The following is a 21,801-nucleotide window of genomic DNA, read 5'->3' as shown; positions in this document are numbered from 1 at the left end:
CGTCTTCAGTTTCAAATCTCAAATGACACAGGAAACCCAATAAAGCACTTATTGATTTTTTTTATTCATGAACAAATTCTAAACACAGGAAACCCAATAAAGCACTTATTGATTTTTTTTATTCATGTACAAATTCTAAAGCCGGGCTCTCTGTGGTTCGAAGTTTCTGCCTTCCTTAGTTTATAGTTAGTTTTCGTAGAGGTTGAAAGGGACTGGAGAGGAGTATAGGTAGGTACTCCATGTATAGTACACAGTGTATCATCGTCAGGGCTCACGATATAGGACGTTTGCACGATGGCGTCATTTGACTCGCACTACCTTAATGCTTCGCAAAATTTCTTTCTTATTTAAATTTGTGTTCCCTCATGAGAATAGTAAGACAATTGGTGGTTATTAACTGAACAAAAGAAAGTGTGCAAGGGATTCTGGTAGTAGAGGTCAATGACGCCATCGTGCAAAGTTCCTATTGCGTTCTGCGCGTAGAAGGCGAAGAGAAGGGCATAAGAATTTTCAGAGAGCAAAGGTATCGATTTGTACTCCTGAATGTAAACTGTACGAGAACTTATCCATCATTTACGACGAGCATACGGAGCCGGTGGCCGATATAATTATGGAGAAGTTCATGAAGAAGTACGTTATCAGTTTGAAAAGCGCGACTTTCGCCGATACAACTTGCGAGGAATTAATAGAATAATCCCTACAGCAACCCGAGGGACACTGCTATTATTGCTCAAGCAAACATGAAATGCAATTATCATGAGCTACATCCTTGCGATCATTCAGGAGAATGCGCTGTTATGTCTGAGTTGTACCTTCCCTGTAACTTTTTTTTATAATACGTGTAAAATAAAAACTATTAAACTTTATATACGCGCCAGTGTATAAATTGGCAAATTGGTGGCGTCCCATTTTACTGGACAAAAATATCTCCATATTATAAATTCTTCGCCAGTTTATTCAACAAGATTGAGATTATTTTTGAATGTGATGACTATCCTGAATTAAACTATTTACCAATGAATATTGGGATTCTTGAGTCATTCCAATCCAAGACGGATAGCATTGAATGGATCCGGCTTTGGGACGTAAGAGTGGATCCAGGAGGGGGAGGAGGGGTGCGTAGGAGTGGATTGGGGGGGGGGGGGGGGGGGGGGTGGCTATCTTCCTATTACTACTGATAAAATGTTATGTCGCAAGTACTAGAATCTATATAAAGAAATTAAGACTATAAAATCAAAACACCACTGACCAAAAATGACTACAACATCTACAACACAGTTAAGCATTAACAATCAGTAAAACCCATCCTAATATGAAAGAATCAAAACTAGACTACACTAGACTACACAACATACACTTCCTATCTAGATCAAGAATGAACATCTAAAATCTTCTCTATACTACAATCACCGAGTTCTTTTAAATCAAAATAAAAACTAGCTCCTAGTCGTCAGGTACTTGTGCTTGTAATCAGACGTTGCCGTGGATACCAGGTTGTCATGGAGACGTGGGCGGGTAATTACAAGGCTGCATGGGCCCCTGCCCCAACAATTCCCTGCTGCAAAAAGCAAACAATAAAAAGGAAAATATTATTATGAAGTCTTGGCATTGTTCTATATATTACAGCTACAGGTATTCCTTGGTTTTTGAAACGTCATTTCCGGTCACGTGAGGAATAGGCCTTTTCTGAATTCGATAAACAGGATGCATTGTGTTCTAGATTCGGTCCAAAAAAACCATATAAGGCATGATGAACGGAAGATGTTTGTATCTAAGCTAATCCACAATGCACCGTGTTCGCTGTCTCAGAAAAGGTCTATGTTCAGCAGCTCAAATTCGTACAAAACCACTGTGTTCCTTGATCACAGACTCAGTTACTCTACTCATAATTAGCTTGTTTCAGCGTCAATATTCACAAATACCAACGCTAAAGTAGAGAATGCACGACTTCAGCAATACAAACACTGAAATTCCATGGTCCTTGATTACACAAAATCGAGGCTAACCCTGAGCAACAGAGAAACTTGAAACTGGAGTATTCAAGTTCTTAATAGAATAGCACATGGTGGCCAATGTTTGAGCACCATTTAGGGCAGATAATGAGATTCAAAGAGTTTTATCAGCTGATGGAGCCCCAAATATTTGTAGTCATCAAAAAAAAAAGTGTTTCGCCAGGATTGCTAAAACTCGTCATTATATTATTTGTAATGACATTTTTTCACCAGAAGTTGCAAAGGGTTGATGGTTAAAACTACAGGAGGAAAATAACCTTCTTATCCCATACCATTCTATCTTTTTCCATCCTATTCCATCTTATTCCATTCTATCTTTTCCATTCCATTCCATTCTATCTTTTCCCATCCTATTCCATCCCATTCCATTCTATCTTATCTCATCCCATAGTTAACTCGTCTACTTAACCCTCGTAGACCCCATGAAGCAGGGATAGTACTATTTCTATTAGCATTCATAATCTATTACTTACCTTGTGCTTGGCAAGTTCCTTGGCTATGCCATTACCAAAGTCAGGATGGACTTGCATGAAGTTAGCAACCTAATAAGATAATGACAGAATATATAAAATTTCATTTTATTTTTATTTATTTATTAAACTTCCAACAGTTAAACTGTTGCGGAGAACTAGACAGGTGACATTCCACCCATAGGATAGTCTCCAACTAAAATTTAAAAAAAATAAAACAACATCAAACAGGTAACTAATAAATGAATGGCTAAGCCCTACTATTTATTTGTATTTTCACGAGAGTGCTTTGATTGGCTTAATTTATGCTTTAGAGCATAGACCACAATAATTGTTGCCACAGACTGACAGCAACGTATCGATTCATTAGTGGGTGGCTAGAGATTACTCAAGAGACTAGTTGTTTGTCTGTCCACAGTCTCTCTACCTTCTTTCTACATATGTAATGATTAACTGACTGGCAAAATGAATGACTGTGTGTCTGCCTATGTGTTGGTTCAATTCAACAGACTGATGAGATGGCAGACATACTGAATGACTGACTGACAGACTGCATCACCTACTGACCTACTGACCTACTGACCTACTGACCTACTGACCTACTGACCAACTGACCAACTGACCAACTGACCAACTGACCTACTGACCGACTGACCTACTGACCTACTGACCGACTGACCTACTGACCAACTGACCTACTGACCGACTGACCGACTGACCGATGGATTGACTTTCTTGACCAAGAGAAATGTAAACTACTGTGCAGTCTAATAAAATGTTTAAAGTGTTTATATTTAACAATTATTCGCAGAAGGCGAAGTGATTATCGGTGGAATATTTACCGAGCTGCGAGTCTGAGGGGAATAATTGTTTTAGTATAATTTTAGACTTGAATATCAGAGAAAAGTCGAAATTCAGGATAAAAAATGTTTTAATATTACTTCCGATCTGGAAAAACTTTGGAAAACCTCATAATCACCGCTCGAGCAGTGTTTATTGTCTCAGAATCAATGGACGCTTCTATATTCAAGTATAAAATCATACTAAATATCAATATTCAACTTACACATCTCTTTTGGATAAATTCTTTGGCATCCTTGACGTGACCAGCAATGTTGCGCACAAGGCGTCCACGCTCCTCATCATTCAAAACTTTGGTCCAGAATGTTGTCACCTTAAGAATAATATTTTGATATAAGTATGCCCTTTATTCATGTATTCATCAGCAGCAGCAGAAGCAGCAGCATGGCCATCACCATCACCATCAATATCATAATCACCATCATCATCATCAACAGCATCATCATCATTATCATCATTACCATCATCACTATAATCACCCTATCATCAAAATCACCATCATCATCACCATCATCACCATCATCATTATCATCAACACGATCGTCGTCATCACCATCATCGTCATCATCATCTCCACCATCATCACCATCATCAACACCATCATCACCATCATCATCAACACATCGTCCTCATCATTATCATCGTCATCGTTCCTTATCATTATCTCTTATTATCATCATCATATCCATAAATGTCATCCCCTTGACCACTTTTATTATTCGACACCATCATAATCATAATTAGCAGCAGCAGCACCAGCACCAGCACCACCACCAGCAGCACCACCACCACCACCAGCAGCAGCACCAGCACCAGCACCACCAGCACCACCAGCATCAGCAGCACCACCAGCAGCACCACCAGCACCACCACCAGCACCACCACCAGCACCACCACCAGCACCACCACCAGCACCACCACCAGCACCACCACCAGCACCACCACCAGCACACCACCACCAGCAGCACCAGCAGCACCAGCACCAGCACCAGCAGCACCAGCAGCAGCAGCAGCACCAGCACCAGCAGCATGGCAATCCTCATTATCAATGAATTTACAAACCTGAGTAAAGTTGTCTTCATCAGCAGAGTTGTACCTTGCAACATCACCAGACAGCTACAACAAATAAATGATACAACACTCAGGATGATCATGCTTCATACAATACCTATGAATACCGGTAATAAATGATACAACACTCTGGATGATCATGCTTCATACAATACCTATGAATACCGGTAATAAATGATACAACACTCTGGATGATCATGCTACATACAATATCTATGAATACCAGTAATAAATGATACAACACTCTGGATGATCATGCTTCATACAATACCTATGAATAACGGTAATAAATGATACAACACTCTGGATGATCATGCTTCATACAATATCTATGAATACCGGTAATAAATGATACAACACTCTGGATGATCATGCTACATACAATATCTATGAATACCAGTAATAAATGATACAACACTCTGGATGATCATGCTTCATACAATACCTATGAATAACGGTAATAAATGATACAACACTCTGGATGATCATGCTTCATACAATATCTATGAATACCGGTAATAAATGATACAACACTCTGGATGATCATGCTACATACAATATCTATGAATACCAGTAATAAATGATACAACACTCTGGATGATCATGCTTCATACAATACCTATGAATAACGGTAATAAATGATACAACACTCTGGATGATCATGCTTCATACAATATCTATGAATACCGGTAATAAATGATACAACACTCTGGATGATCATGCTACATACAATATCTATGAATACCAGTAATAAATGATACAACACTCTGGATGATCATGCTTCATACAATACCTATGAATACCGGTAATAAATGATACAACACTCTGGATGATCATGCTTCATACAATACCTATGAATAGCGGTTATAAATAGACCATCCCATAGAGCGTTTTCACGTGAAGTCACAGCGGCCATGTTGGTGTACCACCAAAACAACCACCAAAACATTTTCTATCCTCCAGGAATTAAACTACATTTCAATGTAAAAGCTGCACAGACGTTTTCCATTGTTTGGAACACCAATATGGCTGCCTTCTCAAGTGAGTGAAAACGCTCTATACACATAATAAGCAATATATAAGAATAGATAATGTCATAAATCGGCAACAGAAATAAATAGAGAATAGAGTGAGTAAGTAAATACGCATTACACTGCTGGAGCCCGAACATTTTTTACAGGCTTAGAAGGGATTTGATACCGATACAGGTACAAGTTCAAACCACCTGAGCTATCCAAGCCAAAGGGGTAACTTTTGCACCGGTGTGGCCAAGGCCAGGGGTTCAAATGCCGTTCTTAGCATGTACGAAATTTTAAGGCTCCAGTAGTGTTAGGCCGCGTTTACTTATTCTCCACTCTCTAAGATGACTTCCGCTCAGGTTGTCGAAACGTCAGTCACCACCAACAACAGTCTTTCTCAAGACCACTTACCCGGATGATCACATTTCACAACAAACTTCAACGCCTGGATTAAAACCAGGTAGCAATCATATTTGAAAATACCTTAAAGACCGATGGAGAAAACTTGGCGTTATCCATTGGGCCTGAGAAGCTGTTTGGGAAATAGTTAGGAGCTCCCTCTGGGAAAAGGAAAACATAACGTAAGAGTAAAGTATTGGTAACGTAACGGTGGGGTATCGGTAACGTAACCAGCAGTGAGGCATCGGTAACGTAACGGTGAAATATCGGTAACGTAACGGTTAGGTATCGGTGACGTAACGGTGAGGTATCGGTAACGTAACGGAGAAATATCGGTAACGTAACGGTTAGGTATCGGTGACGTAACGGTGAGGTATCGGTAACGTAACGGAGAAATATCGGTAACGTAACGGTAAAATATCGGTAACGTAACGGTGAAAATAAAATAAAATTTGACTTAACATGTTTAGAGTATGCTAACGTATGCAGATAAATGGCCAGTTATAACATAAATGATTTCATTCAAAAGATCAATCATACCTTGATTGTCAAAGGTTTGAGGCCCATCTCTCTGATAATTTCTGACTCTTGTGCTGAAGGGACAATTGACGGGCAACTGGGTGTAGTTTGTTCCCAGGCGATGTAGGTGGGTATCATGATATGAGAACAGACGTCCCTGAAATCGAACCAAAAGTGAAATACTGCCACCTAAGGAAATACTCTTAAAGTGTATATCAAGGGGAAAAAATATTTTCAAAATCACTTGTATGTGAACAGTGTAGTAGTATGGGTGCAGTATTTTTGTATGTGGACCTCTCTTTTCAGAGATATAAACATTTGAAATATCAATATGCAAATGAGATGACGTAAATTAAAGACTAAATCATTATACAAAAATGCTGTTGTGGGAAGTACTGCTGTTTTTCTCATTTGCAAATCATCCTGAACTGAAATATGCGGTTTTGTACATTTTTAGATTATTTCACTTCAGAACACTTAGCTTGTTGTAAATTACACTGCAAAATGTAACACATTCTGGAATTTACGTCATCTCATTTGCATATTGATATTTCAAATGTTTATACCTACTCACATTTGATGCCAATTACAGGAACCCTACCCAAGACCCCAGAGGTGAGAGGTGAGTGGACTGACTAGTCAATAGTCTACGGACATACCTGAAGCATCTTGTCAGGAGATGCCTCTATCCCAGGTACCATATTGGCTGGGTTGAAAGCACTCTGTTCAATCTCAGCAAAGTAGTTCTTGGGGTTCCTGTTCAATACCATCTTACCAACTGGAATCAGAGGAAACTCACTATGTGGCCAGATCTATAAATAGAGTAAATTAAACCAGATTTGTTAAAGGAGCTCACCGCCACTGGAACAAGTCTACTTAAGTCCCGTTTACATGGGCAATATTTGAAGTGCGATTGTCGAGCGACAATCACAGTTTTTTGGTTGCAACCTCAAATCGTTCGTGTAAACGGCCTGTGGCAAACATCGAGCGACAAGTTGCCTCAAATTCCAACATACTTGAAATTTTGTACAACTTCATGGAGATTTTTGCTTGAAAAATACCAAAATCAACTGTGCCCATCCCCCCTTTGAAGGAAATTTGCACTCGTGAATATCACTTAAGAGTTTTATTGATATATCATTTAATGAAAGGCTGCTAAAAAAGGAAGTAGTGATATGATTTTTCAATAAACAAGTCTATGGTATAGGGTGGCATGGGTGGTGTAGTGGTGGTTTATCACTTGCTCTCACCGCTGTGGTCCATGTTCGTGCCCCAGCTCAGACTGGATCATGTATGAGTTGAGTTTGTTTGATGTGTTGTTCTATCCTATGCTACGAGGGTTTTCTCCAGGTTCTCCGGTTTCCTCCCTCCATAAAAATCAACATGTGAGTTGAGTGTTGTATGTTGTAAATTATATAGAATGTAGTGATAGTGCGTGTGGAGGGAACCTCACAGAAGAGTTCCGTACAGGGAGTAATGGTTGTAAAATATAAGCTATAAAATATAAGATTATGTACACCTAATTGAAAAAACCTTAAAAAATTGTTATATGATTGAAAAAATGTTATATGATCAAAGTTAAGACCGAAGGGGAGCATGGGAAGACAAACAATTATGCTAATTTCATGCGTATCGCAGTTTTCCCTTCCTGTACACATTTTATGCATCATGGCATGGGCATATTGTTAATCTAGGTCGACCAACTTTGCTCTACAGTGCATTATTACATCTATATGCAAATATAATACACATTTTGGAGTACCCAAAACCCTTTTCTGTCTTAGCTTTGATGATACGACCTTCGAACCCGACTACGTTTTTTCAATTAGGTGTATAAGTTTTTATGGTTTCATTTTTCAGGAATAAACAAATGACTGACATTTTAGTAGCCATACTTAAAGCAAGAAACAATGCTCCTAGGATTATAATAGCTATTGATTACGATGACTGAAACTACAAAATGAGCAGCTATATACTAACCTTAGTGAGATCAAAAGGGTTGAATCTGTACTTCTCAGCCTCGTCAAAGGTCATCACTTGGATGTACATTGTCCAGGAGGGCTAAATAATGAAAGAGGTACATTGTAAATATTTGTGATTTTATCAGCATCAACACCCACCACTATCATTATGATCATCACCATCAACATCATCACCACCACCATCACCACCACCATCACTACTTTCATCACCATCATCTACACAAGCATCCTCATGATCATTAACATCATCACCACCATCACCTTCATCACTACCATCACTATCATCATCAACATCATCAATTAACTAAAACCTTTATCATCGTTACCAATGACATCCCGACTGTTATCAACATCAAATCAACTGTAGTATAGACCCCTTGTATGTGACGTCAAAGCAGCTCGATCTGGGGGACAAAACAAGAGAATTTCAAGAGAATCTTCTGAGAATTGGAACCTATTGTTTTGTCCCCCAGATTGAGCTGCATTACAAAGTGGTACAAGGGGTCTATTTAATATGTCATGATGAACAAGACATTTTTCTACTCACATTTTTCCCTTCTGCAATACGGTTATACAAATCCCTGTTGCTATAATCAGGATCCTCTCCTGACATTCTGGTGGCTACTTCTACTGGGACGTTCTTGATTCCTTGATCAGTCTATAACAACAACATGTTGTTCAATTCTAACTCCTAACCTTGAGCATAATAATGTTTTCCCATTACAGCACGTGTCATTCCCTATAGTGTCATTCCCTAGAGTATCATTTCTTTATTATTTTAACAGTTCCACATCAGCAGAGGTTTCAGCCTAAGCCTGTTACTGGCAGTCAATTGCCAGGTTCTTCACCTTCATCGCTGGCTATTTCAGAATCGGCATAAAATCATTACCAAAATATTAATCTGGTGCAGAAAATAGCTGTCTATTTTGTCATATGAGAGCCTATTACCTCAAAAATTACTAAATCCTCTGATGAGAAGACACATGAGTATGGTTACAACTCAAACAAAGGGTCTTAGTCTCAAGAGAATGACACATGGTTTGAAATGGGAAAACATTACGTCCAAGGTAAAACGTCTATTACTCTGTCTTCTGATTTGCAACAGTTAAACAAAGAAATGATACTCTAGAGAATAACACATGGTCTAAATGGGAAAACATTACGCCCAAGGTAAAGAGGTCTATTACTCTGTCTTCTCATTTGCAACAGTTATACAAAGAAATGATACTCTAGAGAATGACATGTGGTCTGAAATGGGAAAACATTACGCCCAAGGTAAAGAGGTCTATTACTCTGTCTTCTGATTTGCAACAGTTATACAAAGAATTGATACTCTAGAGAATGACATATGGTCTGAAATGGAAAGAGATTGATATCCCCAAGCTGATTTCAAAATCCTTTGGTTCATAATTTGAATAAAATATGGTTTGGGACCCAAACACATGGTACCCAAAATTTCAAGCATACGTTTATATAATATGCAAACCTTCATGTGGAACTTGCAATAGACAGCTTCACCAGCAGCGTTAACCATCTTAAAGGTGTGGCTACCGTACCCATTCATGTGGGTGTGGCCATCAGGGATGCCGCGGTCACTGAACAGGAAGGATACTTGGTGGGTGGTCTCTGGACGTAGAGTAATAAAGTCCCAAAACATGTCAGGATCCTGTGGATATGATAATCACAAAGTCATTACTTTAACAATAACTGTTATAAATCTTGCATTCTGATTAATTGGGAGCTTACAGCATGTCTGTACACTTTTAGTTGCATCATTCCTATCCAAAATAATGGTTGTTGTAATTTGTATTTTATAAAAGAAATAAAAAACTTGCTTGCTGTGCTGTGTGGAGTTATAAAGCACTTGGGGATTGGCAGAACACTTGAGAAGTGTTGAGAAGCACTCCGCTACACATCATACTTCTCCTAACACTTTTCTCGTGTTCCGCCAACCCCGTGTGCTTTATAACTGTGCACAGAATATGCCAAAATCTTCTATTTCTTCATAATAATAATAACATATATACATGGCTTATATAGCGCTTATACAAGTCTGTGCTAAGCGCTTAGTAACATAACGTTAAAGGAATAAATAAATAAGATAGATAATATGATTATGAAGAAAAAGCTAACTTAAATAAATGAGTCTTGAGTTTAGATTTAAATAAAGATAAACTGGAAATATCTCTAATTGAAGAAGGTAGAGAGTTCCAGAGGAGCAGAGCAGCAACAGTCTTCAGAGGATTTTTGGTATGAATTGCTGACCTTCAGATGTGTGACTGGGTTCCTCTTCTGAGTGTGAATAAAGCTAGGAAACTGAAGCAAATAAAATATTAGATATTAATCATAGATAGCATTGAGCAGACTACCTTGACAATATGGCAGCCATATTGGATCACAAGGCATTACGGGGCATCAAAGGGGTAAATAAAGCTTTGTTACAGTAATGACATATGATTGATATTAACAGCACATTGATCTCCTTTACCCATTAAAGAAAGACAAACACACAAAACTCTATACATTTTCAGTCATCTTTATTTTGCTATGACCCCTGCCATATCGTCTAACTTTATTATACCTTATACTTTATTATTTTTCCCACAGATTCATTTCTTTGCTGCTCACTTTCACCTTGCCACCCTTAGTAAATCCATGAAAATATTCCTCTGGACAACATATATTCAAATTTTGGTAACTAATAGGCCATTTCGCGGATCCCGTTACTCAACCTCAGCCTCGTCAGCGTGTAATTATTCTTTAGAATTTGACTACAGTCCGCAGTAATGAAAGGAATTTACACATCAACGAACAATTGAAACACTTAAAAATTTCACAGGTTGTAGGCAATTTTTAAAGAATATATTACACGCTGACGAGGCTGAGGTTGAGCTGTGGGATCTGTGAAATGGCCTATTCTCTTAATTTTTTTTTCTAAGTTGCAAATGACTCACCAGGATTGGGTCTCTGATGAAGAAGATTGGCGTATTGTTGCCAACAAGATCCCAGTTTCCTTCTTCAGTATAGAACTTCATGGCGAAGCCACGTGGGTCGCGCACGGTATCAGCGCTGCCTGATTCACCACCTGTGCCAACACACACATAACAACAAAACAATAATTCAAGGACACTATAATTGTTGTTCAATGCCTGGGAGTTTTTAATCCAAATGTTGTTAATTCTGTTGTTAATATTTCCTCTATATTTCAGTGTTTCTACTTGAAGTTTATCAAAAATTATAGGTGTAAATATATTGTTTAAAAAAAACGTAATTTATAGACCTTCGACACTAACTCAATTCCTAAGGGGGGGGGGGGGTGAAATAAAAATATTAAAATCAAAAAAGCTATCAATCCTCAAGAGAAGGGATTTTTTTGCTTTGACCCCAGTATTGGGAACTAAGACCTGATTATTGTCTTGCTGCAATGTTTACCCGTTTCATATATCATGTATCATTCCCTAGAGTATTATTACTTCTTTCTTACTGCTAATAATTTTTATAAGCATGCGAACTTGGTAGCTGTGAGCTGCATGCTGGAATTTAGATTTTTGCTGCTGTCAATTTAAACTAGTCAGTTACATACATACATACATACATACATACATACTTTTATTTGTTAAGCAGGTTAACTAAACTACGCAGCCACAGGCTTTTATATAATTATTGGATTGGTGGCAGTGCAAAATCACAACTAAAGAGTTTGCATGCTTATGAAAAAAGCATTAATAGTTGTGCATGAGAAGCCACATGAATATGGATGTAAATCAAATAAAGAATCTTATTCTATAGGGAAAGACACATGGTCTGAAATGGAAAAACATTATACAGTAAATGCCCAAGGTGAAGATGTTTATATCACCCCGTGTAAGGGAGTCCAGAATCCACAAAATTTTAGGCTTTGGAACCTGGAATCCAGCACTCTGGAATCCGGAATCCAGGCCTTGGAATCCAGAATCCAGTTTATAATGGAATCTGGAATCCACCCTTAATTAAATTGAAATTTAGATCAGGAAATTGTTGTTTAATATTAGAGGTTATATGACAAATGAATTCAAAAGGGAGGATTGGGCTATTTGCAATACACTATGGTGTCTGAAACTTAACGTATGCGCTTTTGTAAATTGTTTTTTCATCACACTAGTCATATATACCAGGGACACCTCCCTAGTTATACCGGCAAGTATATCAAATATAATTTTCAGAGAAAGTATCTAAAAATTAATGATATGGAATCCAGAATCCGCAATACAAAAGTTTTGGAATCCGGAATCCAGACCCTTGGAATCCGGAATCCAGAGTCTCGGAATCCGGAATCCAGCACTTGGAATCTGGAATCCACCATACACTGTAAGTCCAGATTCCCTTACGTGGGGCAATTCAATAAGGTCTGTACAAAATTATGCAGCACAATAACACATGAAAACTAAACTCACCAACAGTAGAAAATCTGACCAAACATGGAGTTGTCTTGCCAACTCTTTCAAAGATCTTGGCCTTGCAGTATTTAGAGATGTCGTGGGTTACCTCAAAATACCCAAATGCTCCGCCTCCCTTAGCATGCACAACTCGCTCCGGAATCCTTTCACGGTCAAAATGTGACATCACATCCATGTACTGGGTGTCTTGCATCAATACTGGGCCACGAGGGCCTACGGTCATCGTTGAAGTGTTGGTATCCACAGGTATTCCACCGCTAGTAGTCAGAACATCCTGACCCTTCATTAATAGAAGAAAACTATTTTTAGTTAAGTTTTGAAATGAAGTGAATGAGACATACAATGTAGAGTGCAAATAATATACCCGTGAAATAGTTACGATGAAATAGGAGATAGTTAGCGCTTAATTAGACAAAACATAGGAATTCAGTGAGGCATGACCAGGACACGGGCGTTTACCAGAGTAACAAAGTAATACACAAATGAATGAATACGAAAATGCAAACATGTCAAATTATACAAAGGAAAAACATGTACAACAAAATATTGTTTCAGTTTTTGTAAGTGTCTTTAGAAATATTTCAAAATGTGCACCCTTGAGTAGCACACCTGCACTAGTTTACCCATCACAGCTTGCCTATTTTAACTATTTAGACTTAGGCAACAAAAGGTTAGTAATTAGTTAGCTAGCTATCTATTTCATGGGTATATTATTTGCACTCTACTTCTACAAAATAATCAATATATCATATTAGTATAAACATTCACTGATGGTTTATCACAAATTTCAGAGTTAGTTTTACAATTTTCAGCGATCAGTGTCTGACTTTCCATGCTGTATATCAAAAATGCATTTTAACTCGTCCGCTATAGTATCTGTGTATTTGGAGGTTAGGGCGGCAAGCCTTTGACTATAGTTTTTTTACTATAAGTAGAGTGAGTCAAATCAACTCCCAAACAAGAGTTTTAAAGGCTTTTTTGCACAAAAAAAACAAAACACTTAAGGCATGTAATAAACTAATAATCTTTATCTTAAGGTCATTTCTTTTATCATTTCATTTATTTATTTCATTTTTATATTTTTATCTCTGGGCCACAGGGATCCCAAACCTTGGAATTAAGTGTTGAGGTAGCATGACTATGCATAATTTTTTCAATAAACACATACACATCGGTATAGAAAACCCATATAGACTAACATCTACTCTTTATCAAAAGCTCTAATAGAGCGGATGCAATTAAACCATGAAATAAAATCAAACTAAATACTAACTAATAGTATCTATTTAGTGACTAATAGTTGCTATTACTCAACCAGAACATTCATCATACAAAGACAAATACACAAGAGACCAAATTTGTGGGTTTTTTTTAATGTTTTTGTTTAAATTGCATCCGCTCTATTTTTTTTATTATCATTTCATCAAAAGCTCTAGTAATTTTTTATTATCATTTTATTTCATTTATTTATAGAGTACCGAAGTGATGACATCACATAATATTTTATTTTCACTGTATCATAATTTCCATCCTTGATTTTGATAGGAAATCAAGAAATACGCTAACAGGCCAAATTTCAGGAGAATTGGTTGAATATATATAGCAACAGAGATACGGCCGTCTGAATATATAATTTCCCCACCAGGGCAAAAATACAGAGATTTGTATGGGGAAATTATATATTCAAAAGGCCATATCTCTGTTGCTTTTTAACCGATATTGTCAAACTCATTATTAAATAATTCATGAGGAAAACACGACAGAAATCACGACCGTGAAGAGTGTTGTAAATCTGATACAAAATTGTGTTCATTTGCATGAACTTTAAGTTGGATTTTCTTGGCCAGATTCACTTTAATTTTGAAAATTTTAGTGAAACACAAAGGAACTAACCTAGACGTTTGATAAGTAATATACAGTGTTCGTGTCCGTGTTTTGTCCAATCTCGGCTACGCCTCGAGTTTGTATATCTGATACAAAACGGCCACTCATACTGTATATATTACTTATTAAAATTTGGCTCGTTATGTCTTTCTTGATGTTCTATTGAAATAGACCCTTTTCGAGTTCCAAATTACCGCTGTACAGTGTTTCTTGATTACATTTGCTCAGGCTAAGCCTCGAATCAGTGTCTAATTACTCGCAAATACCAACGGTAAAGTATTGCACCAGTTCAACAATATGAACACTTTGAAACTTGATGGACCTTGACTTGAAAACGTGAATATTCTTCACAAAATCAAGGCTTGGCCTGAGCAAATGAGGCTGTAATCAAGAAACGCAGCGGTAATTTGGAACTCGAAAAGGGTCTATTGAGGATCGAAAATTGTCAAAAGCAAAATTTTGTCTTTCGTGACGTTAAACTTCGGTACTCTTATCTCCTATCTCTGTGCCACAGAGATCCCAAACCCTGGAGTTGTGCTGAGGTAAAATGACTAAGCATTTTTCAATGCACTCATTGGTACAGAAAACCCATATAGACTCATCTACCCTTTATCAAAAGCTCCATAAATACGGTGATATTTATTAAATGCCAGCACTGCTATTAAGTTTTTGAATGATTTGCATGTGTATAAGGTGCACTTCACATGCAAGATAAAGAATGTGTACCAATATTTGTACACGTAACATCAAATTTCTGTCCTGCTCTGGAATTATACAGTTTTGGGGGGAAAAGCAACTTAAATACGCTTTTCAGATGACAATGAAAGACATTAATTATTGCAGCGTAAAGCAATTAAATCGCGTATTTCGTGATTTTACGAGAGCATTGTACTCTAAAATTGCACAACAAAACGTGAAAGCCAGATGAAATAACTGTGTAAATGAGGCTAAAAAGAACAGAACTCCAAATTTACCTTTTGTGCGTGGGCAAATTCGCTCATTTGCTCGCTTGCTTTGGTCCTGGAAGCCATTTTTTGAGGTAAAAATGGTAAAAATCAAAGATATTAACCAACCTCACTGAGAAGAATACGTATTGTGGCGACCTATTGTGGCTAGATCAGGGATATAGGTCACGTGATGTCACGCGGTTATCACACAGGGTACCCATCCGAGGAAATATTTGGTATCGTTTGTTCTTTCTTTCTTTCTTTCTTCCTTTCTTTCTTTCTTTCTTCCTTCCTTTCTTTCTTTCTTTCTTTCTTCCTTTCTTTCTTCCTTTCTTCCTTTCTTCCTTTCTTTCTTTCTTTCTTCCTTCCTTTCTTTCTTTCTTCCTTTCTTTCTTTTTTTCTTTCTTTCTTTCTTCCTTCCTTCCTTCCTTCCCTTTGCCTTCTTTCTTTCCTTTCTCTTCTTAAAGGAATCAAAATTTGATTGCACACCAGTTCAATGCTGATAAAATGATAAAATACTATAACGTTACTTGACATCAAAGAAGATTAAAATGTCTTAAATTATTTTGGGCCACTTTATTACTAAAGTTCACTTTAAAAGTATCGAAATCCTTTCTGAACGTTTGACGAAAGAGTAACCTTATGCTGTAATTCCACCGAGACTCAATGAATCAAAGAACGAGTAAGCCTGCGTTCAGGCCGGTTAAAATATTTAAACCGGCTGAACGCCGGCTTAGAACGAGGAAATTCTTTCTTTATTATTTCAGTAATACTTTTTTTTTTTTTGTTTTTTTTTTTTTTTTGTTTTGTTTTTTTTTTTTTTTTGAGTAAAATATCTCTTCTTTTCCTGTCCCTAAAAGATGATGCTTCAGTTCTTTACAGTTCCAGTCAGGTGACTTCGAACAGTAGCTCCTGATTGGCTGAGGGATAGAAGTCAGGTACACACGTATTTTCTAAACGATGCATTCCCCATTTCACATAATGTTGCGCACGCGGATTCATAAACGCCAACATTTCACAATTTTGATTTTTAAAAAATTAAATAAACTTCGCATTACTTTGTAATCGACAGTTCTAACTTCAGGATAAAAGTTTGCCCTGCTAATATAACTTCCAATGGAATTTTGTCGGGATGAAGAAAGATTCACTTTGCAGGCTTTCTCTGCTAGCAGTCACATTGCATATTTGTTGGTTCTCCTCTCTTCTGCCCCAATCCTCCCTGTTCGCAACCAGGAACGCCTGTAATGCCATTTCACTAGAAACCAGTATTACGTGACTCCACTCAAATGGCTTTCGAGTTCAAGCGCTGTGATTTGATTGGATAATACAAGATTGCCTGCTCTTTGATTATTCCAAGAGAAAAGCCATTTTTAGAGTCACACAACGTTCGTTTTCTATTAGTAGGTAGTGACTAAGTTACTAACGGGACTTTTTCAGTTGTCGGCAATTATAATCTAATATGCAAATCCTCTCCATCCATTAGCACCATAAAATCGTGCACGATCATCATTCGTTGACGTCGTATCTTCACCGTACAACGTCGACGGGCCTTCGGCATTCTGATCAGTGTCCGGAGAAAAAATCTCATCTCCGTAAACATAGCTGTCACGCCCGTTATATATTCCAAGAACAATATCTGTGGCAAGCGGTCTGGTATGCCCAACGCTGTTTGGGGGTGTGTATCCATTTAGTCTTTCGCGGCGCCTCTCACGGTAGCGCCGGAATCGCATGCATAACAGAACGATTCCAAGAACTAGTAGAAACAAAAGCGTTATTCCAAGAAGTGTTACAAATATGATGTTGAATACAAAGCGCCCGTGGTTGGAGCTTTTCTCGAATAGATCCATCAGTTTTTGATTAATATTTTTTATAGTTTTGACGAGATTGGACTTTTTCTTCTTTTTTCCCTTAGACTTTCGAATTCAGCAATTTTTGTGAATTCTTCACGGTTTAAAGATGGAAAACCTTAGCTCTTTAGCTGTAAGCAGTTAAAATTCCTGGTTCCATCTGTCTTAGGAAATATTTCTGTATGTACTTCAATTATCAGTATTAGCAGTATTGGAGTATCTATAAAAACAAAAAAGAAAAAAGAAAAGCATTTTTAAAGTCAAGATTGGAACTGTGAATCTTGATGCAAACGTAACAAGCGGTTTGACCTCAATCTCGTACCCAGAGCCTGCGTTTCTTCTGGCCTGCGGCGAAGGCGAGGGCTCTGACATAATCCACTTTTTTTTGAGACCAGGATTTTTTGGACTTCCGGTATAAGAGCGCTTACGTTAAAAGACTTGCCAAAAATAAAAAAATATGTTCCCGATTTCTAATTCTTATTTTGAACGGAAGTAAATACAGAAATCTGTTTGAAAGCAGGTTTGAAAGCATGATTTTCATTGATTATGTTTCACTTCCGGAAAACTGCGCATGCGCCAAAAATGGATTATGCCAGAGCCCTCGTTCTTTGCCGCAGGCCGAAAGAAACGCAGGCTCTGGGTACGTTGGTTTGACCTTTTAAAAACACGCATGCGCACTATGGAACACCTTTATTTTTATTTCAAATTAATTAAATTGAAAGTATATATTTGGTAAAGAGACTGGTTTTTGGCAGTATTCCTATTTCTATCACAATGAGGACACTCCAACCATGAACACTTCAATTTTTTTTCAGGTTATTTTTTTCCTGAAGTTTCCGTTTCAAATCCTTTAAAATAAAGTCGGGTGATTTACGCTATGAATTATGAAAAAATTTAAGTGACAAAAAACTTTTGCCCACAGTTGGAATACCCTCGTTGTCCAAGATTCAGTTCAGAATGTTTCCCGCTTCAGATCACATGTCTTGCCCTAGAGTATCAATTCCTGCCTTGCGGTGAATGACTAATTATCACCGCTTTCTTCTTTCCATGTGGGACGCGCTTAAAAAAAATAAAACTAAACAGGACATCCATCATAGTATTAAAGTTCATCTGCTATAAAAACATGATTTTTTCTACTTTTTGATCAATAAAACTACGACCATATTTTCAGAAATCGAGTGCTGAACCGTCGTATGACAGCGCGAAGCATTTACGGCTACGCCAGAGATTTCGACCCTGACACCGCTATACGGAGATTTACAGACTGATCAGGAAGCTCGGCCGAAGCCTAAGAGAGAGGTTAGCCCCTAGACCGTAGATGATTAACCCCTTGCTATTACCAGCAAACTCATTTTTTGGATCGTGACGCTGAATACTAACCGTCCACTCAGGCTAGCTAGTTTTTCAAAACGCATCCCAAATTGAAAGGCCGAAAAGTTATTTTTACACGCAAACGCGAAGAAGCTTGACCTTGATTTTAATCCCGCTATGCTTTCTCTACGAGGATTTGTTTAAACCATCAACAGGTTGTCGATCACCAGTATGACAACCTAGTCAAAACATCCCTCAAAACAACTCTAGCTACCATAACCTAAATATCCTTCTTAATTAACCTTTCCTCAATGTCAAAGTACGATCGAACATTCACAGATAAGGGGAAAATAAAGTTCATATATAGGTGAAGTCAGCATCCCTTTCGTGGAAATTGGGAAGCCAGACTAAAGTTGTGTTCGCCATGTTGGTTAACATACGTCGGGACCAACGGAAAACCAAGATGGCGGCTATATAACATGACATGCTACGTAACACTGAATAGAACCATTTTCTTCGCTTATTTTGACTTTATAAAACAAGAAAATAACTATCGTTATAGAAATGCTAACAGATTTTTAAAAATCTGTAATGTCTGAATAGACTCATATTCAATTGAAAAATTAATTGAAATTTTGATATCTAGTTTTCTAGGCTTTTCTTCTTTAGCCACACTCGACAATTTTTAGCGGCCTGTTTTTGTTTGCGGTGAGTTTGAAGTCAATACATTGGTAAGTCCTTATTGAAAAACAATTGAATAATTAATGCAATAGCATTCTTCTTAACTACCAAGTTTTCCTTGCCATTTTGAAGCGGAATAAAATATATTAAATACACGACTAAAAAGCCTGAGAATTCTAATTAACAGCTCGAGTAATTACTTTATACCAATGAAAATTGTCAAGATATTACTCCTTTTTGAATTGAAAAAAAAACCTGATTTGTTGAATGAGAAAAGTAGAAAACTTAGAAAACTTAATATTTTTACTTTATTCTATATTTTCAATATGGATATTCGAATCGTTTATATAATGAATTTTTTAAATTCATCTTTAAAAAAAATTATGTCATTTTTATTTTGGTGAGAAAAATAATTATCAACAAACTAGGTAGTTTGACGTTGTTCTTGAATTCGAATTCGACTAAAGAACGGTCAAAATCCGGTTAAAATTTAGTAGCTCAATATTTTCTTTGACAGCAAGTTACAGATTTATATAATCTCTTGAAAATAAAAAAAACCTCGATATTTTAGTGTCAATCACTTCGTTTCAAAATAACCACAACTTGTACATGAAAGACTACATGCAACACTAGATTTAAAAAGCCGAGCCAGCAAATGAAAGCATGCACTTTCCTCTCTCTTAAACTCGAGAAAGTTGCTGTTAAAATCAATACTAATAAAAAATTGTACATTTTCAATTTCCAATTAGATAAACTGAAAATATTACCTTAAAAATGATGAAATCCTTTGCTTTTATTCAAAACACATGTCGAAGCTTCTTGCTCGTTCTCACTTCTGTCACCAATTCACGCAGCGAGCGAGATTCCGTTTGTAGAATACATCAGAAAATGTACTGTGCTGTGGTTTAATTTCGTGGCCAACCACATACCTAATACGTACTTAAAAATCGCTATATTTCGCCTGACATTATATTTTCAAAACATTTACTTCAAAATGTCGAAGAAAATAAATCAAAACAAACCCTGATTGAAGAATAGCAAAAATTATGGCCTAGGAGAGATTATTTTTATCGCCGTAGAAAACGTTTTGAAGACAATTTGTCAAAATTACCAGAGAAAAAATAATTAGACTGCAAAATACAGTATTTACGTCTTGTGGTGTTAAAATTGTTTTTGTTTTGCCAAAAATATTCAGCAAAAGGCGAATAAAATTTTGGAATAAATTTACAGAATAATGACAAGACACCGACATACAAAATAGGGGGGAAGTGATTTATCTCCTTATTAATTCTAGTAACGCTAAAATTCTCTGAATTTATCAACAGAATTATTGTCGACAAGTAACGTGTATTTCAATCAGTTAGCTTAAGACTTAAATCTTGCAGTTTTTTCGCTAAATATATGCAGTAAAAAAATAAAAATGAGAAAATTTTTTATCGTGTTCATGCAAATGCTATTGTTACAAAATTTAGAGACACAAGACATTGATAATGATTTCTGTGTTTATGGGTTATGTAATAAGGTGGTGGTTCCATAAAATTTCCCGGATGTCTTTCGCCATTTCTATTGGTCGTTTAGTCTTTTTCAGTATTTGAAATGACAGCCGCCATGTTGGACTGCGCTAAAAACTCGTAACTTTTGAATTTGTTGAGGGACTGTTAGAAATTAGCAGGGAGAGTTGGGGTGGAAAACGGGGGAGGGATTAATTGATGATTTACATATAGCTCTTTTTTCTATATGAATACTCAAAAGTGCTTACAATCCGTGAGAGGTGGTTAGTATGACAAGTGGGCACTAAGGATGATCACTGCCAAGGGTTTTATGAATACGTCCTAAGGGGTTCTTTTACGTCCCTCCGATATTGCAAATTAAGGAACGAGTTGCTGCAAGTTAGACTGACGAGTTGTTGCAAATAAGAAACGAGTTGCTGCATGTTAGACGAGTTGCTGCAAGTTAGACGAGCTGCTACAAATAAGAAACGAGTTCCTGAACGTTAGGCAAGTTGCTGCAAATAAGAAACGAGTTGCTTCATGTTTGACGAGTTGCTGCAAATAAGAAACGAGTTGCTTCAAGTTTGACGAGTTGCTGCAAATAAGAAACGAGTTGGTGTATGTTAGAAGAGTTGCTGCAAATAAGAAACGAGTTGCTTCATGTTTGACGAGTTGCTGCAAATAAGAAACGAGTTGCTGTATGTTAGAAGAGTTGCTACAAATAAGAAACGAGTTGCTGCATGTTAGACGAGTTGCTGCAAATAAGAAACGAGTTACTGCATGCCAACTCAACTCAGTTTTTTCCCTCAACTTTGGCCGCTAATATTAGATTGATTTTAGCTGGCCCGTAAAAAAATAAGCATTATACATAG

At 37.2% G+C, this 21,801-nt stretch overlaps 1 protein-coding gene across 1 annotated transcript; it reads right to left on the bottom strand.

The window, feature by feature from the left end:
• Positions 1 to 934: 934 nt before the first annotated feature.
• LOC116300772 (catalase) lies at positions 935 to 15,786 on the bottom strand. The gene is made up of 14 exons (XM_089031221.1): positions 15,628 to 15,786; positions 12,767 to 13,049; positions 11,288 to 11,418; positions 10,599 to 10,649; positions 9,820 to 9,999; positions 8,881 to 8,991; positions 8,332 to 8,412; positions 7,011 to 7,163; positions 6,373 to 6,508; positions 5,917 to 5,993; positions 4,406 to 4,459; positions 3,549 to 3,656; positions 2,486 to 2,554; positions 935 to 1,558 (listed from the first exon to the last, which is right to left on the bottom strand). Exons 1-14 carry the CDS (start codon positions 15,682 to 15,684, stop codon positions 1,520 to 1,522), a joined length of 1,530 nt encoding a protein of 509 aa, XP_088887347.1. The 5' UTR covers positions 15,685 to 15,786; the 3' UTR covers positions 935 to 1,519.
• Positions 15,787 to 21,801: the final 6,015 nt, after the last annotated feature.

This window comes from Actinia tenebrosa, unplaced genomic scaffold (genome assembly GCF_029948245.1).
Source record: "Actinia tenebrosa isolate PJP-AT-01 unplaced genomic scaffold, QUT_ActTen_1.0 PGA_scaffold16__25_contigs__length_10494907, whole genome shotgun sequence".
Lineage (NCBI taxonomy): Eukaryota > Metazoa > Cnidaria > Anthozoa > Actiniaria > Actiniidae > Actinia > Actinia tenebrosa.
This window is presented reverse-complemented; position numbering and strand designations above follow the sequence as displayed.

Excerpts from the sequence above, each read along its gene's own strand:
- LOC116300772 (XM_089031221.1), bottom strand. The coding sequence starts at position 15,684 with ATGGCTTCCAGGACCAAAGCAAGCGAGCAAATGAGCGAATTTGCCCAC. Across the intron at positions 13,050-15,627 it reads AATTTGCCCACGCACAAAAG|GGTCAGGATGTTCTGACTAC; the intron begins GTAAATTTGGAG and ends CTATTAATGAAG. Across the intron at positions 10,650-11,287 it reads TCATCAGAGACCCAATCCTG|TTTCCTAGCTTTATTCACAC; the intron begins GTGAGTCATTTG and ends TATTTGCTTCAG.